Genomic DNA, 21264 nt, shown 5'->3' with positions numbered 1-21264 from the left:
AGCGCACACCTTTAATCCCAGCACTCAGGAGGCAGAGGCAGGTGGATCTCTATGAGTTCAAGGCCAGGTCTACAGAGTGAGCTTCAGGACAGCCAGGGCTATACAGAGAAACCCTGTCTGGGGTGGGGGAACAAAACAAGTGAAAGAAGAAAGGAAAACACATCAAAGTCAGGCTTTATAGCCATTTACAGTGTGTATGGGGAGCGGGGGGATGGGATATATTTAGCTCTACAGGTTCAACACCCAGCATAGTGCTGGGGGGGTAGGGGAGCGGTGGCTCTAGCTAGGCATGGTGAAGTACCCTTTAATCCCAGCCCTCTCAGGTAGAGGCAGAAGCAAAGGCAGGAGCATCTCTGAGAGTTCAAGGCCTGCTAGGGCTCCATAGTGAGACATCCTGCATAATGGCTAATCCTAGTTGTCAACCTGACTACATCTGTAATCAACTAAACCCCAAGGGACTGGGCACACCTGTGACAGATATGCTTTATTGGATTATTCAAAGTGAGAAGACACATCCTAAAATTAGCCACATCTTCTAGTGGCAGCCCACATAAAAGGACATGGAAGAGCTAGGCGCAGGGGTGCATGCCAATAATCCCAGCAGTAGGAAGACAGAGACAAGAAGATCTCTGTTAGTTCGAGGCCAGCCTGGTTTACAGAGCTAGTTCCAGGACAGCCAGGGCTACACAGAGAAACTGTCTCGAAAAAACAACAAACAAATAAACAAATTGCCATTCTGTGGTGGTGCACACCTTTAGTCCCAGTACTTGGGAGGCAGAGGCAGGTGGATCTTTTTTGAGTTCGAAGGCAGCCTGGTCAACCCAGAGAAGCCCTGTTTCAAAGAACCAAAAACAAATAGGCCAGGCGGTGGTGGCACACTCCTGTAATCCCAGCACTCGGGAGGCGGAGACAGGTAGATCTCTGTGAGTTCGAGGCCAGCCTGGTCTACAGAGCGAGATCTAGGAAAGGCGTAAAACAACACAGGGAAACCCTGTCTTGGGGTGGGGGGGGGGGGGGATACACAGCACAAAGGATGAGAAGAGGGCCAGAGCAAATCACCCCATGCTCTGAAGTCCTAATAAAGACTTGGGGGGGGCGGAGTTTCAAGACAGGGTTTCTCTGTGTAACAGTCCTTGTTGTCCTGGAACTGGCTCTGTAGACCGGGCTTGGGCCGGAACTCACAGAGATCCACCTGCCTCTGCCTTCCAGTGCTGGGATTAAAGGCGTGCGCCACCACCGCCCAGCCTAAAAAAAAAAAAAAAAAAAAAAAGACTTTTTAAGAGTTGTCTTGGGCTGGAGAAATGGCTCAGAGGTTAAGAGCACTAGCTGCTCTTCCAGAAGTCCTGAGTTCAATTCCCAGAAACCACATGGTGGCTCACAACCATCTGTAAAGAGATCTGGCGCCCTCTTCTGTATACATAATAAATAAATAAATCTTAAAAAAAAAAAAAAAAAGAGTTGTCTTTAGAGCTTAGGAATGGAGGAATAACAGAATACAAACATTGCTTCCAATCAAACCTAAACCGCTCTTTGCAACCCAGAAAATTCCTTTAAAGTGGAGCGATAACTCTTCCAGCAGGTAGTCTAGAAGGTAGCCTAGCAATCAAGGCCAATGGCCACGCCCCCCGAGGGGCGGAGCCCTACACCTAACTGAAGGGACCTTTGCCAAAGCCCCCGGAGATTCCCGGGCGATTCCTGAGCCGGCCGAAGCACCCATTTGCCACGCCCCTAGTTGCGCGCGCATTGACGCAAGTCCGTCGGCGCCATTTTAGCCGGTCACGCTGCCCTGGTGGGCCTGGCAGCCATTTTGTTTTGGGCACCAAGCGGGAGTTGTCGGCGCCGGCTGTGGTGGCACCGACGAAAGGCAGGAAAGGGCAGGCCTGACGAGCGGGAGGATCGGCCGGCTAGATTCCCCAACCCACCACGAGTGAGCTTCGCACCGTACCGTCTAAGCATCTAACTCAGCCGCCCAGCTAGTGAACCCGAACGGCCCCCCGTCCGCTCAGCTTAGGCCGGCCTCCGGCCCGCCCGCCCGCCGCAGCCGTGGTGGCAGCCCCGGGAGGAGCGCTGGCGTCCGTCTCCTTCGGTGAGTCTCTGTGGCCAGAGCAGGGGCGGGGCGCCGTGGGGGCTCGGGGCCGGGCGGCGCGGGTGGCAGGTGTGGACGGGGCTGAGGTGCGCGCAGGCCGGGGAGGGGGCGGAGCCGGAGTCGGAGGCTGAGCCGGAGCCGCGGCCCACCGGCCCGACGGGTGGCGGCCCGGCTGCTGCTGCTGCTGCTTTGGGTTGTCCGGTGTGGTGCTGGTGGCGTGGTTTTGGCTTTCTCGGTACTGGGCCTTGCTTATCCAGACCCCCGAGCCGCAGCCTCCCCGCAGAGTAGTGTTTGATGTGGGGGGGAACAACGGAAATAACCAACTGACCGGCGGGGGTGGGGGCGTCTTGAGAGCCTCTGAGGATGCGGTGGGAGGTTCCATAAAGATGGCAGAGTTGAGCGGCAGCGCTAGGTGGTGTTGGGTGTTGCGGCGCCGAAATGGAAGCCAAAATACTGCTTTGGCAAGACAGGCGCCCCGAGTTCACGTCCCCAACCTTTTTTTTTCTCTTTCTTTCTTTCTTTCTTTTTTTAAATTTTCGTTTGAGACCGGGCCTCTCAAGTCACGCGGGCTGGCCTTGAGCTTGTGCCATCAGGTGTAGCTACGGTTCAATTTTGTGGAGTACTCTTGAGAGCTCTCAAGGGTAAATACCCATTTAGAAAACCCTTTCCGTCTCTACCCTGCCGTGCCCTCCTAGAACGCCACTTGCATTTGGAGTTGGGAATCGGTTTTGAAGCTAGGCGTTTCTTTGTATATGTGTGCGAGAGAGTCCGGGCCTCACAGTGTCACATTGTAACCCACGATGGCCTCAGCCTGTTAACACCATTCCCCTGTCGCAGCCGGAAATTGAACCTACGGCTTCGTTAGTGCTACACCATCACTCTACCACTGGGCTATATTCTATTCCCAGCTCCTGCATTTATTCTGATACATAGTTTTCAATTTTCTATAGACCTCTTAAGATGCACCTGGGTAGCACCTCGTGGCCAGATTGTAGTTTAATTGGTGCATCAAGGTAAAATTTGGTTTGGGGTCTTTCTTTTCTTTAACAGTACTTGGCTAAATCAGTGTAGGCTGGAAGGACTGTTCTAGATTGAAAGCCAGGCTCCCTAGGCTTTGGCTACATCTGATTCTGCCATTTTGGAGACTGGCAGACATTCTTCATACTGGGGCTTTGACATTTTGATAACTGTGATATAAACTTATGCTCTTAAAAATGAATCTTAAGAGGGCTGGAGAGATGGCTCAGAGGTTAAGAGCACTGGCTGCTCTTCCAGAGAATCCAAGTTCAGTTCCCAGCACCCACATGGCAGCTCACACCTGTCTGTAACTCCAGTTCCAGGAGATCTGACACTCTCCCACAGACACACATGCAGGCAAAGGACCAATGAACATAAAATAAAAATAAATTTTATAAAAAGAGGCTCTAGTTCTCACTCAGGGCTTGGAAGTTCCAGGACCATAGGTGCTCCCCACAACACATAGATTCACTTTTTAAGCAAAAAAAAAATTAATGAATTTAATATGGTCTTCAACAGTTTGTAATATAGAACTTTCATTGATTTATGCCTTGTTCCTTGTGGAAATGGAATCTTCAGCTGGGTGGTTGTGGTGCTCACCTTTAATCCCAGCACTCTGAGGCAGAGGTAGAACTCTATTGAGTTCAAGGCCATCCTAGTCTACAGATTTGAGTTCCAGGACAGCCAAGGCTACATAGAGCGGGAAAGGGGAAAGAAAGAAAATGCAGTCTTGATTATTTTACTTTACTCATTATGCATATTGTCCTTTGTAGATTCTCGGGATTTGAAGATGGCTGCACAGTCAGCGCCGAAAGTTGTGCTAAAAAGCACCACCAAGATGTCTCTAAATGAGCGGTGAGGCAGCCAACAGCAACTTCAGCTCCTTCCTAAGAAAACATTACTTAAGTTGGCCCTGGGGTCCAATACACAAAAACCAGTTGTAAGCTAAAAACAGAAGGCTACCAGACCTCTGTTCTTAATTGCATCTAATGTGGTACACAAAACAAATTGGGCGCTTGTTTCAAAACCCCTTATCAGTAGATTTTTATATTAAACTATCTGAAATATTTACATGGTGGGATCTATTTTTTTGAAAGACTCCTCACACCCTCCTTTTTAAACATTGATACAGGGGTGGTGCAGCATGATGGTATGGTATATCCTGGCTGCAACAGGCTTGCTGCCTAGTCCAAGGCCAGCAGTGTTGTGTCTGGCCTGTAAGAGGCAGGTAGCAAGCCATGACTATGTCCAAAGGCCCCTGAATGTCATTCTTGGGCCTTGTAAGAGGCACTTGCTTTGCTCCATTTCACTCTCTTCCCATTCTGCTTTTTAGTTTGTTTTGTTGGAATTCTTTTGACAGCTGTATGTTTTCTTCCATTAACTTAATCACAACAGGAATGATAGAATGTCCTCATAGGCTCCTAAGTGGTTGACTAATTTAACTGTCTCAGAAGGACTGAGTTAAAGGCAGTTTTTGTTTCTGAGAGTTTCATTTATTTGGTGTCTTTCACCATTTTATTATATTGCTGCTAGAACTCCCAAGGCATTTAATGTCTGTTTTTGTTTCTAAAGCAAATGTGCTTCTCTGCTCATATCTTAAGATATGACACATTAATTATCTGTATTCATGTGTTACTAAGTAACATGTTAGAATGTAATAAATTTCCATAATTTGTCTGTATTATTTCAGTGGACTTCAAAGGTGTTCTGGTCCTTCCTCCTGTTTGTCCTTAGAATGAACCCTTCACTCCCAAAGGTGTAGGCATTTTTGTTTGTCTTTGTAACTGCATCTCTGTCTCTTGTCATCATATTGGCTTAATGCGTGTTTTTCATGCTTTCCACTTCTCTAAGAGCTGTTACCTGAGCCCTTGTTATCACTTTTAATTGTGCTGCACTTGGCTGCATTTCTAAGTTTCTGGTTCTTGCAAGTTTGTGGAAACAGAGGAGTCTTTAACCCACATCAACCTTGATCCAAATGTACCACTTTAAAGTTCGTGGGATCTGGAGCTCCTGGTCTAGCAAGCCATGAAAATGCCAATAAGTGTTTTATAATAAAGCTTTTATTTAAACACCCATTTTGTTCGACCTTGAAGCTTTACTAATATGCTGAAGAACAAACAGCCGATGCCAGTGAATATTCGGGCTTCGATGCAGCAGCAGCAGCAGCTAGCCAGTGCCAGAAACAGAAGACTGGCCCAGCAGATGGAGAATAGACCCTCTGTCCAGGCAGCATTAAAACTTAAGCAGGTGAGAGAGTGGGTCTTGGCAGTCTGTGTCAGGCAGTTCACCAAGGCTGTCAGGATATGATGGATGATTTCAAGATGGCTCAAGGCAAAAGCTGAAACTTACCTGAACAAATGTTCAAAGAATTTTGGTTTGGGCAGGTACCAGTTAAATAACTTGTTTTTGTATTTTTTGGGACAGGGTTTTTCTTTGTATCCCTGGCTGTCCTGGTACTCACTCTGTAGACCAGGCTGGCCTTGAACTCAGAGATCTACATGCCTCAGCTTCCAAAGTGCCAGGATTCAAGATCTGCACCACCACCACCCAGCTTAGGAAACTTTAATATATTTCTCTTTTAGGGGAGTTTGATACCTCTATAGCCTGTTTGTGTTATCAGTGAAGATTGATTATTTTCTGATCCTTACTCTTAAAATAGAATTTTTTTTTTTAATCTTTTTCTACAGAGAACCTTTGTTTAGTCTAGGAGTGATGTTTAAAGGTAGAGCACTTGCCTAGCAAGCACAAGGCCCCCGGGTTCAGTCTCACCCCTTCCCAAAAAACAAGAGAATGACTTTGTTTTAGTTGCTTTGCTCTCCATAAAAAAAAAATAATAATTTATGCCGGGCGGTGGTGGCGTATACCTTTAATCCCAGCACTCAAGAGGCAGAGGCAGGCGGATCTCTGTGAGTTCGAGGCCAGCCTGGTCTACAAAGTGAGTTCCAGGAAAGGCACAAAGCTACACAGAGAAACCCTGTCTTGAAAAACCAAAAAAAAAAATAATAATAATAATAATAATATCTCTGAGTTGGAGGCCAACTGGTCTACAGAGTGAGTTCCAGGATTTTTTCACAGAGAAACACTGTCTCGAAAGATTTACAAACTAGAATAATCTTATTCTGCATCTTAGTGGTTTAAGATTTTCAGTGCTAAAAACGGCACCTAGTTTTTACATCACAGTAAAGCAAGCATACTGGATGGGATAATCAAATGTTAGTTCTCTTTCACATTTCCAGTAAGAGTTAATCATTCAGGCCTGAAATAAAACGTGCTCTTTATCATTCGTAGACGTTATATGCAAGTCCGGACAGTGGCTGTGGAAGGATATGTCCGAGCTGTGGCTGGGCGTCCAGAGGGCGGTGCCATGCAACTGTAAGGACTTTAACTGGTAGCACTGCATGGCTGTGCATAGGTCAGCACTTAATAACACCCACCCACTCAGAACCTTGCGCTCACTGACGGAAAATAAGCAAGGCTTTCTGCTTTGTCTACCTTTCAGCCTTGGAATGGTTAGGGTTCATCCATGACTCAGGAAAGCAGTAAGCTGTAGGCCCACCATTTTCCTAGAGTAAATAAAAATTGTGACATCTCTGATAAACTCTGCCAGGTCCTTTCAACAGGCTAACCCCTAAAGCAGCAGCATCCACCAGCTTCTGCATTGATGGGATGCTCTCAGTCTGTTCAGTAGCCATGTGTCCTGTTAAGAACTTCTAGTGTGGCTAGTGCAAATGGAGGAGCTTAATTTTTTTCCTTTTATTTATGTTAAGGCCAGATGAAGGGCATACAGTGGTTATCTCAGCATATCGAGGCATTATGAGCTCAAAGCCAACCCAGATTTTGTTTAGTTTTTGGTTTTTGTTATTGTTTGGTGTGGTCTTGAGACCAGGATCTCACTGTGTAGCTACTACTAGCCTGGAACTCCATATGCAGACTAGAGTGGCCTCAAACTCACAGAAATGTACCTGCTTGTGCCTCCAGAGTGCTGGGATTAAAGGTGTATGCCACCACACCCAGTTCAAAAAATTTTTTTAATTTCAATTAACCATGTGTGGTTAATGGCTACTTTATTATACAACACAGCTCTAGAGGAAAAGCTGAGTTGTACTACCAGTATATATAAGTGTCAGGATGAGTAACAACTAAAGATGGAGATAGGCTCTGTACTGCACAATTCAGGAGAATGAGTATACTTAGTAATTGAACATGAGAATGCAGTCGTGACTTCATAACTGTATGCTAGGGTCTGGAGGTACAGTTCAGTGGTAAAGGATTTGCCTACCATGGGTATGAGTTTCATGCCCAGCACCACAAAAAATAATTACCGTGCTAATTGAGGGAATGACAGGACAGGCCCTTGGTTGGTTTCGCCTGCCTGTGTTAAATGTCTAACGTTAAGAGCCTTTCTCCTAATTAGAAGCATTTTTAAGATTTTGTGCCAGAAAGCTAATGATAATGTCTCAACATCTTTTTCAGAGCTCTTAATTCAGGGAAAGTATATATGCACAGGCATTTGTATATGCTTATGCCATTAGAGTGTCATGGAGGTGGATTGTGTGCAAGAATACCGTTTTCATTAATACTGACTGGCTTTATGGAAGAACAGAATTGCTAGAACCTTTGTTGTGTTCTAGGCCAAATTTTCTCCTTTTCCTTTGAAGAACTCTAACTTGGTGAGATGTGATCTTCCGAGTCTTTTGGAGAAACTAATCGTTGAAAAATTGATATCTCTAGTATGTCCTAGTTCTCTGTGGTCTTTGTGGTTAATAGTTCACTTGTTTTAATTTTAACATGAATTTGGCTGACACTATGAAGATAGATTTGAATTGTGAGCTTAAGGCCATTTTTCTGGCTTAAGGAAACTGTTGGCAAGGAGAAATGTGGAATTTATAGATTTTCAAGAGATGTAAGGAAAAGAATATTGATTTGATTTGTTTAATTGCATCTTACGGTAAATAAATAAATAAAAAGGACTATCTGGCGATAGGTGCTCAAAGGAAAACTGGAGCACACTGGCCTCTGACTGAGAAGCCATTCTTGTCCTTAAGTCTCAAGAATTCAAGTGAACTTATAATTTAAGTTTACCGAGAACGTGACACACTTCCAGTGGTGTATGAGTAAGCCTTTGAAAACAGTGTAGTCCTTGGCAGGTATAGATGAAGGCTTGTCATTGTCAACCTGTGGCTAAGAAGCAGCACTGTGTGACTTGAGTAGCCAAATTAGTAAGGTTGTCTATGCTGGTGCCAATGTTGTGGACCGTACTAGAGCTTCTTAGAGCCTTTGTTCTGGACCAGAATTCTGCTTTATCCATATTTTGGGGTAGATAAAGTCTTTTGGTTTGGAATCCTTACGTTACCCACAACAGGCTAATAGCCGCAGCAAGCGTCTCACTTGCCTCATTTGTCCTATACTTTAAATTGGCAAATCCCACTGAATTCCTTTTTTGATCTCAATCCTCTAACACCTTTTCTTCCAGAAGAGCTTAAAGCAGCGCCTGGGTAAGAGTAACATCCAGGCACGTTTAGGCCGACCCATAGGTGCCCTGGCCAGGGGAGCAATTGGAGGAAGAGGCCTACCCATAATCCAGAGAGGCTTGCCCCGAGGAGGACTACGTGGGGGACGCGCCACCAGAACCCTGCTTAGGGGCGGGATGTCGCTCCGAGGTCAGTGTTTGTGTGCAGCTGTGTGGTTGGACTCTATCTTCTCCTTTCTCTTGGGCTGCTATGATCATATTTGTTTAGCACCTTTAATCCTAAATTTGTATTAATCTAATTAACTTTTGAAATCACATTTTTAGTAATGCTGCATGTGTTTTATTGATATCATTCCTTTTCTGATAATGTGCAATGATGAGAGGCTATGACCTCATAGCACCAGGTAATTCATGTCATCTCCATTCCATTTGAAAACACCTGCTGCTGCTTGAATCAAAGCACATTCAAGTTCTGGAAATAAGTCTAAGAAATGTGTGGTTAGCATGTGCGAGGCCCTGGGTTGAATATCCTCAATACCAAAAGAAAAAAGATGGGTCTTTTGGCCTGTGTCATGACTAACTATCTGCCTTCCTGAAGTGAAAAACTGTTAATCTGGAAGAGAGGGGACAGTTTGATCCATAGTGCCTACCTACCTATCCGTATCATACTCTTTGGACACTGTTAAACTGTTCCCTTTATAAAGTTCTTATCCTTTCAAGAATGTGTTGAAAACAGGAATCATAGCATTTATTTTTAAATCTACCATAATGCCAGGCATCTGATTGTTAGCTTATTAAATGTATGAACTTACTTAGTCCCAGCTTTTTCTAAAGATGGTTGTGGTCAGAATTACTGGATTGAATAAGCTATTTAATCTGTTCACACACACTGTGCAGTTTGCCCCACCCAGACTAAACATTAACTAATTATTCTTATTTAACCCTCACCGCCTTCCTTTGGTTAGAATCTACTTTGTCTCTCTTGGATTTACCTGCATATACATTGTATGCCTCCTCTCCAAGGTCAAAACCTGCTCCGAGGTGGACGAGCCGTAGCTCCCCGAATGGGCTTAAGAAGAGGTGGTGTTCGAGGTCGTGGAGGTCCTGGGAGAGGGGGCCTAGGGCGTGGAGCTATGGGTCGTGGCGGAATCGGTGGTAGAGGTTAGTCAGCTACCAACTTCAGAGAGTAGCTCCCTTATTTTCCTCCCTTCAAAACTCAGAGCCACCTTTCTGCACAGCTTCAAGTCATAGGCAGGCTTGTTTGTTTGTCTTGTTTGTTCTTTGAAACTGGCTTGTTTTCTAAATTTACATGCTGATAATGCAAAGTCTATTAGGATTAACATCAAGTACATTATCTAGAGCCACATTTTAGGCATTCTCCAGGTTTCTAGAAAATTAAATTGTTCTATTAAAATGATGCAATGGTCAGTTTAGGATTTTTTGTTTTTCTGTATCTACCTTCTGTTGCCACCGCCACCACCACCATTACACACCCATTCCATAGCCCAAAGGCAGCTGAACTTAGAAGAGAGAAGTGGGACTGAGGTGGAGTGCAGAGGAGAACTTCCCGAGCACATATGAAGTGCCGGGTCAGTCTCACACCATAGAAACAAAAATAAGAGAGAGAGAGAAACAAAAGGTGAAGGTACAGCACATGCTAGGCTTGCACGAGACTCTAGATCAGTCCAGCAGCACTGTGAGGTAGTGGGATGAGACCTGGCACCTGGCCTTGCCTCTGAAACCAAGTAAATTAAACAGGATTTGTGAAGAACCAAAGACAGGTTTCCTGATCAAGGTTGAAACTGAGATGTGTTACTACCAGTTAGCTGGCTGACTCTTGTTAGTAATCTGCCCTTGGGGCCTTGATTCTTGCCTTGTGATCTCATGGACCAGATTAGAAGAGTTTAATGATGGTGGTGTCGGTACCAAATTTTATGGGAGCTTTTCTGGCTTAGAGCTTAGTAAGAAACTCCCAACACCTGTTGATAGGTTGAGCATCTTACTCTAGTAAGCTCTATGGGCAATTGTTCTTGTTCTTTCTAAAGTGTGGGGGCAGGTCTTGCTAATCCCTAGCATTGATGGTGCTGAAGAATAACTTGGGAAAGAACATTTGATAACCAAGGTTTCTTTCTTCTCTGCCATTGTATGTAACTTGGCTTACTGAATGAAGTACAATCTTGTATGAGTTTCTGGATTTCCAGATTTCCAAGACAATTTCCAGTTGTCTTAACATGGTTTCTGAGAGAGACTTTAGAGGTTAGGAAAGACTAAAGTCGATTTTTGAGAAAGCTGAGTGTTTGGTTAGTGAATTGAAATCATTTCTCAGATAATAGTTGTCCTAAGGTGACCAGTCAGAGAAGTAGCAGCTAAGTTTTTTCTCTAGAATAACTTTTCAGTCTTTGGATACGTGAAGTCACCTGATTAGACTTAATAAATTAGAACAGATGAGATAACAATCCAGAAGGTTTATATGAATACCCTTGATTCTCTGTGCCCTTCTTACTGCCTCCTAATTAACTAGGGTTCTATATGATGTCTTTTAATTATGAACTTACAGTAAGTCCCAAACTTTTGGCGACTCCTTTGTCTTAGGAATCTTTATTAATCTTTGTTAATGTTGTTTAATAGTTTTCAGCTAATACTACACACCTATAATCTCAGCAACTGGGAGGCTCTTGTTTTGTTTTTTTTTGAGACAGGGTCTCTGGTAGCCCTGGCTGGCCTTGAACTTCTGATTCTCCTGCTTTTGCCTCCCAGATGCTAGAATTACAGGTGTTCATTATGTGGTGCTGAGGATTGAACCCAGGGCTTCGTCCATACTAGACAAGCACCCTACTGACTGAGCTACACTCCTGCCCAGGAGTGCAAGTTTAAGGCTAGCTGGTCTGCATTGGCAAGACCCTGTCTCAAAGTAGGAGGGGACAGTTTTTTGTTTTTGTTTTTTCTTTTAGTAGCATTTAGAGATGAATACTTAACAGGGACTCATTGTGTGTGCTTTCCATGTCTTGCTTTCCACCCAGTGTGTTTCTTGTTTTTCCAGATTTCTCCTCTTTGCCCTGTCCTTGAGCTTGTCTCAGCTAGGCCCCCATACCATAATGGGGCACTTTTTCTAGGACCCATCAAACCTATGTGTAACTGTATTCTTTCTTTTCTTTCTTTTTTTCATTTGGCCAGGTCGGGGTATGATAGGTCGGGGAAGAGGGGGCTTTGGAGGCCGAGGCCGAGGTCGTGGCCGAGGGAGAGGTGCCCTCACCCGCCCTGTATTAACCAAGGAGCAGCTGGACAACCAATTGGATGCATACATGTCGAAAACTAAAGGACACCTGGATGCTGAGTTGGATGCCTACATGGCACAGGCAGATCCTGAAACCAATGATTGAAGCCTTCCTGCCTGCAGCCCGCCTGTTAGACTCTGTTAAAGTCACCACATCTATAAAGAAAAATAACCTTGAGAAAAACGTGAGAAGAAACCTGATTGCTGGAAGGACCTATCACAATAGGCTGTGGACTTACCTGCCACCAGCTGGGGCAGTTTAGTCTGTTCCGTCTACTTTTTGATACTGTGTTATATGAAACCCTATTTTCCTTTGATTTGGTTGAGTTTGTTTTGTTGTTTATCCAGTCACCCAAACTTCTGTTTGGACAGGAATGCTTTGGCCTTGTGAGTAGAATATTTTTCCAGCCTCTGTCTCACCGTCATATACTCTGACATTTTAATATTTCTTCTGTTCATCTCTATGATCCTGAAAAAGGTTCCCAGGAGGGAGCCACTGTTCTCACTAATGTGTGTGGTCTCTGGGATACAGTTGTTCTTCATCTTCCTTAAAACTTGCTGTTAACAGCTGAAACTAAAGGTGTGTCTGCTGTGTTGGCGGTGAAGGCAGTAAATTGGAAATGGTGATATTGCTGCTAGGCCAGGAACAGCCTACACATGGTAGCAACTTTGATTTGGTCCAAGTTGGTGCTGCCCACATTGACATCACAGAATGGTAGCTGACATGCTGAGCTGGACATGTACAATTTCCACCCTATAAGAAGATTTTTAAGCTTTCCTTTGGGTTTGTGTCAAGTCCAAGAGACTTGTGTGCATCCAGGATAGAAGAAGCCATTCGGGTGTGACACATAAGGCAGAAGAAACAAGGGTGGGGAACTGTTTACAAACTAATTGCTGGGAAGGGGTCACCTGCTGTTCATGCTGAAGTGCAGTTACCTATGTTTGTCCAGAACCAATTTTGGTCTAATCCACATAACTGGCTTTATTTGACCCTCTTGAAGGTTTAAGTTCAAGCATATTTTGTCAGCTGTTCAGTTTCAGTGGAATCTTGTACTTCTGGTTCATTATAACAATTGTTCTCTCAAATTCAACCCAAGCTTTCTGTTTTATTTTTTTGGTTTCTTAAAATGCTGTATAACCACTGGGCGGTGGTGGTGCACACCTGTAATCCCAGCACTCGGGAGGCAGAGGCAGGTGGATCTCTCTGTGAGTTCGAGGCCAGCCTGGTCTACAGAGCTAGTCTAGGACAGGCTCCAAAACTACAGAGAAACCCTGTCTCGGGAAAAAAAAACAAAAACAAATTTTTTTTTTTTTGGGGGGGGGTGGTGTGTTAGTATGTCCCTTTATAGTTGAAAATTCTCACATTAAAATTTCTGGGGGTTGGGGATTTAGCTCAGTGGTAGAGCACTTGCCTAGCAAGCGCAAGGCCCTGGGTTTGATCCTCAGCTCCACCAAAAAAAAAATTTTCTGGGGATGGGACCAGCAGTATCAAGAGGCAGAGACAGGCAGATTTCTGTGAGCTCCAGGACAGCCAGGCTACACGAAAGAAACCCTGACTCAAAACAAACAGTCCAGAGGTGGGGGGTGTTTGGCTTTGTAGAAAGTAAAACTTTTGCTTTCTTTTTATAAAGCCCTTAGGAAGAATTACCCACCTAGAAAGTACTGGTGTATTGACCCATGGTACTGTTTCTTTTTCTGTTCAGGAGAAAAGATCACACCTTGCTAACTGGTGTGCATTAAGAGCCAGGAAGGAAATACTAAACACCATCATCTGAACTTGAATCCTTACTTGCTTAAGGTGAAGAGACTTGAGGGGCCCAGTGGAGATGGACTTTGGGGTGTAGGAGGCTGGTGCTCAGGGTAGATCTCAGCAAAGGAGAGTGACTCTAGACTCCCTTTCTACCTCCTATCACTGCCTCATGAAAAAGTTCATCAGTTCCCCACCAGCCATAGGCCCTTGAGCCTCACCTGCTGTGTACAGTTCTCGGCGTCTCTCCTAAGGCCTGTTTTGCACGCCTGCCATCCTCACTTGATGATAATGCCCCAGGTGGACCAGAGAGCAAACCTTCCTGACTCCTGATCAGCCTTTGAAACTTCAGTTGCCATCTACTGAGGACTTGCCTTCCAGAATTAAACAAGGCCTCATTGTGCCCCATTGTGCATTGGGAGCCTAGAGAGTTAGTTGACCAGCTGGAGCTCTACTGAAATTTGAAGCTGAGGAAAGTTTAAAGATAGGTGGGAAGAGCCAGGACAAGGGCAAAAGGCTTGTTTTTAATCCCAGCACTCTGGAGACTGAGGCAAGAGGATTACATACAAATTGAGGCTAGCCTGGGTTACATGTCAAAATTACAAGAAACGGCACTAAGTGCAATTACAGCAGACAAAAATATGTCGTGTTCTGGAGTCACATTGTGTATGTGAGAGATTTCAGTGTGTTAAGTATTATGTCTGCATTGTATGTTTGTCTACCATGTGTGCGTTCACCATGTGTGCCTGCTGCCCTCAGGTCAGAAGGAAACCATCAAATCCCCCAGAACTGGAGTTGCAGGTGGTAGTTAGCCACACTTAACTGCTGATGCACCGTCCCAATTAAACATCACAGTCCTGGTGGGAGATGGGACTACAGGGACAAAGCCCTAGCTACCCAGTCACTATGGTGGTAAGAGCCCTAAGGTACCTCCTACCCTGGGTCTTTTGGGACTTCTAGTACTCATGCCTAATTTCCTGGCAACCAAGCGGCATTCAGACTGGCTGGCCTAAGAAGGAAGGCAAGGGCCCTAAAATGCCTGGGACTCGGCCACACCTGGCATCTAGCTTCTCTCTTCCTGTCCAACTTCAGCCCTAGTGTTCCCACTATCCCAGGGGGCTTGAGCCTCATTTTCATTGCCTCAAATAACCTCATGTGCAAATACTACCTTCTTGAGAATACTGTTCTCTGGACTCTGGTCCCATACCTCCGCCCCATATCCAGCACTACTCTATTAACTAGGGATCCGCATCCAGATGTGTGGTATTCTGCCTCCTGTTTTGTATTTTGAGACTGATTTCTTACTTGTTTTTTGTTTTTGAGACAGGGTTTCACTGTGTAGCCTTGGCTGTCCTGAACTCAACTCTATACAGGCTGGCCTCAAACCCAGAAATCTGCCTGCCTCTGCCTCCCTCCTAGGATTAAAGGATTAAAAGCATGCACCACCGCCACCTAGTGGTAAAACTAGTTCTTACTGATAGAGCGTAAACTGCCTGAATTCATGGTCCCGCCTCACCCTCCTGAATGTTGTGATAATAAGCTTGTGCCACCATGCCCATCGGTTCCAAGATTCTTTTGCTTGGTATGCCAGTGGGGAGTGATTCTGATGCCCTCTGCTCACTATAGATGGTAGAGTGGAGAGGGATAGGGATGAAAGTTCCTACTCCTTGGGTGGCCTCCAACCTCCTTCGCACCCTGGCTAGTGATTCAACCAAGCATGCTGGGGATGCAGGCTGACCACATAGCTTGGGGGCAATGTAAAGACAGAGGGGTACCATAAAGCAGGCCAGAATGACACCTAGGGAATGGAGACAAGCCAAGGGCAGCTGTGGGGTCTGTGCTGTTAGCAGCAAATGCCCATCAGGCCCAGGCCATAACTAAAGGGTGCTTTTGATGCCTTTTTAAGGGATTCACTTCATTTAGATTTGACTTGTGTTTACCTTTTTAACCTTGACTATCAAATCAAGACAGATATCCGTGGGAAGGGGATGCAATGGAAAAGCTTTCTGCAAGTCTGATGAGGTGGCTTCTCCCAAAATGCCCTGCAATCATAAATTCATGAGCACATTCTCTAAAGGAAAGAAAAAAACAGGGCTGAGAACACATGAGGGAAGGCCAAGGCCAGGACCACACCCTCATTTCTCCTCTGTGATTAGCGGCGCAGTTGTGGGTGGCATCATCTGAGATTTCACCAAAGTGGGTGGCTGCTCTCCAGGAATAACTGTCAGTAAGCAACTAGAGCCACACACTGCCTGACTGGCTGTGCCTAACCTTTCCAACACTCACCCCACAACTCTTTCAGCTCCTCCACTGAAATGTGGGAGCCTTTAAGTTCTGGCCTCCTAGAAGGGCAAGCCCAGAATATCCCCATCTTTGTTCTTTGGACTTGATATCGGATGCCAAAGCCTTGGCTAAAGCTAGGCATGATACTCCTGTACCTTTCCCTTCCACAGGAGCACATTGTCTCAACTCAGGAACAGTTCAGGGTGCAGGTGGCCTCCAGGCAGAGACTTTGTGCTATCTGAGCCAATACAAGCATTCCTGCAAAGCTTCCTTATGCGCCTGCGTTAAGGCAAGGAAGACAGAAGGCAAGTCAGCCAGCCACTGTGGAAGGGGTGGAGAAGTGAAATGGGGCTTGAAGTGAGGCAGGGCCAGAGCCTCCAGCACAAACAAGCTTGGAAGCACTGACATCCAACAGCACCAACCCAGCTGATTAGAAATCTAGGCAAGGGGTGGGGATTTAGCTCAGTGAAGCGCAAGGCCCTGGGTTCGAACCTCAGCTCCAGAGGAAAAAAAAGGGAGAATCTAGGCAGACGGGAGGTTTGACACCACATTTAAGTCAGCAGGGTAGACTGTGCACCAACCTGCTTACAGGAGTTTGGGTCATCTGACCTATGACAAAGCAGCCAAGACCACAACTTAGACACTGTCATGGTGACCAACATCTCCAAGCTGACTCTGGAGGAGTCATCCCTGCCATGATTGGGGAGAGAGGCACTGGATTGAGGTGGTCAGGGAGCAGTGGGATTACCTAGCAGATCATCAAAAAAGGTGATTTCTCTTTGTGGAGACGTTGGAAGGAGTAGGAGATACCTGTCCAGACAAAAGGTGGCTTGCTTGGGTAGGTCTGATACAGGAGATTCTTGAGTTAAAAGTCAGGGAGGCCGGGCAGTGGTGGCGCACGCCTTTAATCCCAGCACTCGGGAGGCAGAACCAGTCGGATCTCTGTGAGTCCGAGGCCAGCCTGGGCTACCAAATGAGTTCCAGGAAAGGCGCAAAACTACACAGAGAAACCCTGTCTCGAAAAACCAAAAAAAGTCGGAGAAAATGAAATGTGATGTTGAAGAACTGAGGCCCAAATTGGAGGTAAGAAGTCAAAGTCACCCAGGATCCAGTCCCTCCACCTTGTAAGAAACTGCTGGCATTATGATAGTTGGTAGACAGTACCTGTGAACCCTCTGCCTAATCTTTGTGAATGCTTAGCATCGACATTAATGGCATCAGATCGTCACTGACATCCAGTCTGAACACAAGCTGTTATACCAGGTACCACTGCTGCTGCACTGGGTGTTGAAGACCTTGTGGGGATGGGGGGAAAGCAGGGCTCACACCAGCAGGCTGCAGATTTCAGAAGTGAAAAGGCTTGATAAACCCCAAATGCCCCAGGCTGGACCACCATGGAGAAAACAAAAATCAAAGACGGACCCACCAAAAAGTAAGTTTGCAGAGGGCCACAGGGTTATCAGGATGTGAGAGGATCGTGACCTCCGCATTCTCCTTGTACAGCTCCCCATTAATTCTGCCCTTTCCTTCCTTCTCTCTCCTAACCTCAGGTACTATCTGCCCTTTTCATACTTTGAAATGTTTTGATACAGTTCTCTCTTAAGAAAACTATATAATCCAGGTGTGGTGGTGTAGGTTTCAGCAGGTGGAAGGTAGGGGCTGGTGGATCCCTGTGATTTCAAGGCCCATCTGGTCTACAAAGGGAGTTGCAGGCCAGCCAGGACTACACAGTGAAGCCTTGTCTCAAACAAATGAAAGAAAGATACCCTTGCAATACTATATTAATTCCTTGTCTACTAGTAAAAATAGTTCTAGATCTCTTGAATGTTTCCTTTGCCATCTGACAGAAGGCTGGAGAAACATTCAGGAGGAAATGCTGCTTTCTGGCTCTGGTGGCAGTCATTGGCACCCAGGGTCCTCAAGATGTTTTATGTCAGCATGGTAAGAGGGCCATCTCCCATAAATGGCTTTAGCAGGAACTCCAGAGGGCGGAATCCAGCAAAGTCCACCAACATGGTATTACAGTAATTTCTATGCCATTCAGTGAGCTTGATCTATGCCCATTTCAATAATATCTGTACCTCAGATCTGGGATACAGGACTTTAAGTCTCTAGTGGCTGCTGCTACTCTGCTTATCTGCTTTCCCCTGTATGCTTGATCTTTGTGAGTTCTAGACCAGCCAAGGCTACATAGTGAGACCTGCCTCAAAAACAAAACAAGAAGTGTGCATAACATGATCCACTTTAGTAGCAGCAAGTGCATAGCCATGTATCTTCCTAAACTGGGCCTCTGCCCATTAAGCAATCCTATTCTTCACTCCATCACGTCCAGCCCTACTTTTGTTGTTGCGTAATGCTGATAATCTAACCTGGAGCCTCAGGCATGCTACACAAACGCCTTCACACAGAGCCATACCTTCAGCCCCATCCTACATTTCTATCTCTATGAATTTGGCCATTCACATAAGCCAAACCATATAATATTTGTCCTTTGGAGGCCAGGTTATTTTGTCCTTAAGGGCCATCCCTGGCCTAGCCTATATCCGGATTTCATTCTTTTTTTTATTTTTATTTTTTATTGTTTTGGTTTTTTGAGACAGGGTTTCTCTGTGTAGCTTTGGAACCTGTCCTGGAACTCACTCTGTAGCCCAGGCTGGCCTCGAACTCACAGAGATCGCCTGCCTCTGCCTCCCGAGTGCTGGGATTAAAGGCATGTGCCACCACCACCCAGCCAGATTTCATTCTTAAATCCATTCTTTTTAAAAGCATATACAGTTTTTTGTTTGTTTATTTGTTTTTAAGATTTATTATTATGTATACAGTGTTCTATCTACACAACAAAAGAGGGCACCAGATCTCATTACAGATGGTTGTGAGCCACCATATGGTTGCTGGGAATTGAACTCAGGACTTCTGGAAAAGCAGCCAGTGCTCTTTGCTGATGATATTGCTCTGTATAAATAAAACACTGATTGGTCAGTAGCCAGGCAGGAAGTATAGGCAGGACTAAGAGAAAGGAGAATAGAGAGAACAGGAGGGGACACTGCAGCGGCCGCCAGGACAAGAAAGATGTAAGCCACGAGCCACATGGCAAAGTATAGATTAATAGAAATGGGCTGAATATAAGAGTAAGAGCTAGACAACGGTAGGCCTGAGCTAATGGCCAAGCAGTTTAAACAATATAAGCATCTGTGTGTTTATTTTATAAGTGGGCTGTGGGATTAACAGGGCTTGTCAAGGGCTCTCCAGCTACAGCTCTTAACCGCTGAACCGTCTCTCCAACCCAAGGCATATACAGTTTTATGCATATTTGATGCTATTAAAAATATTCTTGGGGGCTGGAGTGATGGTTCAGAGGTTAAGAACACTGGCAGCTCTTCCAGAGGACCTGAGTTCAATTCTCAGCACTCAGCTCACAGCCATCTGTAATGAGATCAGGTGCCCTCTTCTGGCCTGCAGGCACACATGCTGGCAGAATACTGTATACATAATAAATAAATAAATCTTAGAAAAGAAATATTCTTGGATGGGGAGAGGTTGAAGAGATGGCTCAGTGGTTGAGAGTACTTACTGCAGCCGGGCGGTGGTGTCACAAGCCTTTAATCCAAGCACTCAGGAGGCAGAGCCTGGTGGATCTCTGTGAGTTCGAGGCCAGCCTGGGCTACAGAGTGAGTTCCAGGAAAGGTGCAAAGCTACATAGAGAAACCCTGTCTCAAAAAACCCAAAAAAAAAGAGTACTTACTGCTCTTGCAGAGGTCCCCAGATGGGTTCCCACATCAGGATGCTCATAACTACCTGTTAACTTCAGCTCCAGGGGATCTAACACCTCTAGCCTCAAAGCTCCAGGGAATCTCATGCTTCTGACCTCCAAGTGCACCTGCACTCACGTGCATCCATATACACACAAACATACACAAACACACACACATAGTTTTAAAGTAATAATTTTAAAAATACCCATTGGGGGCTGGAGAGATGGCTTGGCAGTTAAGAGCACATAATGCCTTTCTAGAAAACTGAAGTTTGGTTCCTTGTACCCTGGTCAGGCAGCTTACAACAGCCTGTACTCCCAACACTTCTGATCTCCCTAGGCACCTGCACTCACTGCACTCGTGTACATAAGACACACAGAGAGAGAGAGAAAGAGAGAGAGAGAGAGAGAGAGAGAGAGAGAGAGAGAGCCAGCAAAACAGCTCCAAAAGGTGCCAAATCTGAAGCCTCAGGACCATGCTGGAAAGAAAGAACTGATCTCTCTCAAGTTGTCCTCTGACCTCCACACATATGCCATGGCCCAGGTATCTATATACATACATATGAACACACACACACACACACACACAAGAAAATTGAAAAACAAATTGCCAACTTCTTAGGAGCCAGACCTGGTGCAAGCCTGTGCCTGAAGCAGGAGGATCACATACTCAAGTCTTGCATGTAACTACAAAGCAAATTCAAGTCCACTCTGGCAATTTAGTGAAACCTTATCTCAAAATAAGAAGTGTAAAAAAAGTGGGGTGGGAGGGTAAGGTACTATGGGGATATAGCTCAGCAGAGTAGTTGTCCAGCCATCATGAAAAGGCCCTGGATTCAAACCTCAGGGATCCTCCCCTGCCCAAAAAACAAAAAATCAGCATAAAAATCTTTAAAGCACAGGGCGGTGGTGGCGCATGCCTTTAACCCAGCACTCTAAAGGCAGAGCCAGGCGGATCTCTGTGAGTTCAAGGCCAGCCTGGTCTACAGAGCGAGATCCAGGAAAGGCTCCAAAACTACTCAGAAACACTGTCATGGTGGCACAGGCCTGTAACTCCAACACTAGAGAGACTGAGACAGAAAGTTGTGAGCTAAAGGCTAACCTGGGGCTACATGGCAAGACTCTGTCTAAAATAAATAAATACAATCTTTAGAAATATAAAATTCACCAGGCAGTGGTAGTGCAAGTCTTTGATCCCAGCACTCGGGAGGCAGAGGCAGGCAGAATTCTGTGAGTTCAAGGCCAGCCTGATCTATATAGCACTAGTTCCAGGACAGCCTGGGCTATCCAAAGAAACCCTGTCTCAAAAAACAAAATAACAAAAACAAAAAAGAAGAAATATAAAATTTTCACATGAATATAAACTGGCTTTCTCATCGATTCCCATGGAAGGCTATGGACAACAGCACTTATTTTCACTTATTAAAAAAAAAAAAAAAAAATAGGGGAACAAAGCGCTCGAGAGGCAGACGCAGACGGATCTCGGTGAGTTCGAGGCCAGCCTGGTCTGGTCTACACAGTGAGTACCAAGCCAGCCAGGGTCGGTACACTGTGTACTCACTGTATAGAGAGACCCTGTCTTCAAAAATACAATAAAATTTAAAAATACCCAATCCAAAAACATGGTTCCTGTTAG

At 45.4% G+C, this 21264-nt stretch overlaps 1 protein-coding gene across 4 annotated transcripts; it reads left to right on the top strand.

The window, feature by feature from the left end:
- The first annotated feature begins 1758 nt into the window (after positions 1-1758).
- Positions 1759-12938, top strand: LOC118585709 (chromatin target of PRMT1). 4 transcript variants are annotated; one of them, XM_036190556.1, is made up of 6 exons: positions 1759-2086; positions 3877-3958; positions 5197-5350; positions 8580-8763; positions 9597-9734; positions 11748-12938. In XM_036190556.1, the coding sequence occupies exons 2-6, from the start codon at positions 3894-3896 to the stop codon at positions 11951-11953; spliced, it is 747 nt and encodes a 248-aa protein (XP_036046449.1). In that variant the 5' UTR covers positions 1759-2086; positions 3877-3893; the 3' UTR covers positions 11954-12938. The 4 variants fall into 4 exon arrangements, with proteins under 4 accessions (XP_036046449.1, XP_036046448.1, XP_036046450.1 ...); XM_036190555.1 differs by having other exon boundaries at positions 8577-8763; XM_036190557.1 differs by lacking the exon at positions 9597-9734 and having other exon boundaries at positions 8577-8763.
- Positions 12939-21264: the final 8326 nt, after the last annotated feature.

This window comes from Onychomys torridus, chromosome 6 (assembly GCF_903995425.1).
Source record: "Onychomys torridus chromosome 6, mOncTor1.1, whole genome shotgun sequence".
Classification (NCBI taxonomy): Eukaryota; Metazoa; Chordata; class Mammalia; order Rodentia; family Cricetidae; genus Onychomys; species Onychomys torridus.
This window is presented reverse-complemented; position numbering and strand designations above follow the sequence as displayed.

Coding starts and splice junctions, on each gene's coding strand:
- LOC118585709 (XM_036190555.1), top strand. CDS start 3,894: ATGGCTGCACAGTCAGCGCCGAAAGTTGTGCTAAAAAGCACCACCAAG. Junction 3,959..5,196: donor AAGATGTCTCTAAATGAGCG/GTGAGGCAGCCA, acceptor TCGACCTTGAAG/CTTTACTAATATGCTGAAGA. Junction 8,764..9,596: donor GGGCGGGATGTCGCTCCGAG/GTCAGTGTTTGT, acceptor CTCCTCTCCAAG/GTCAAAACCTGCTCCGAGGT.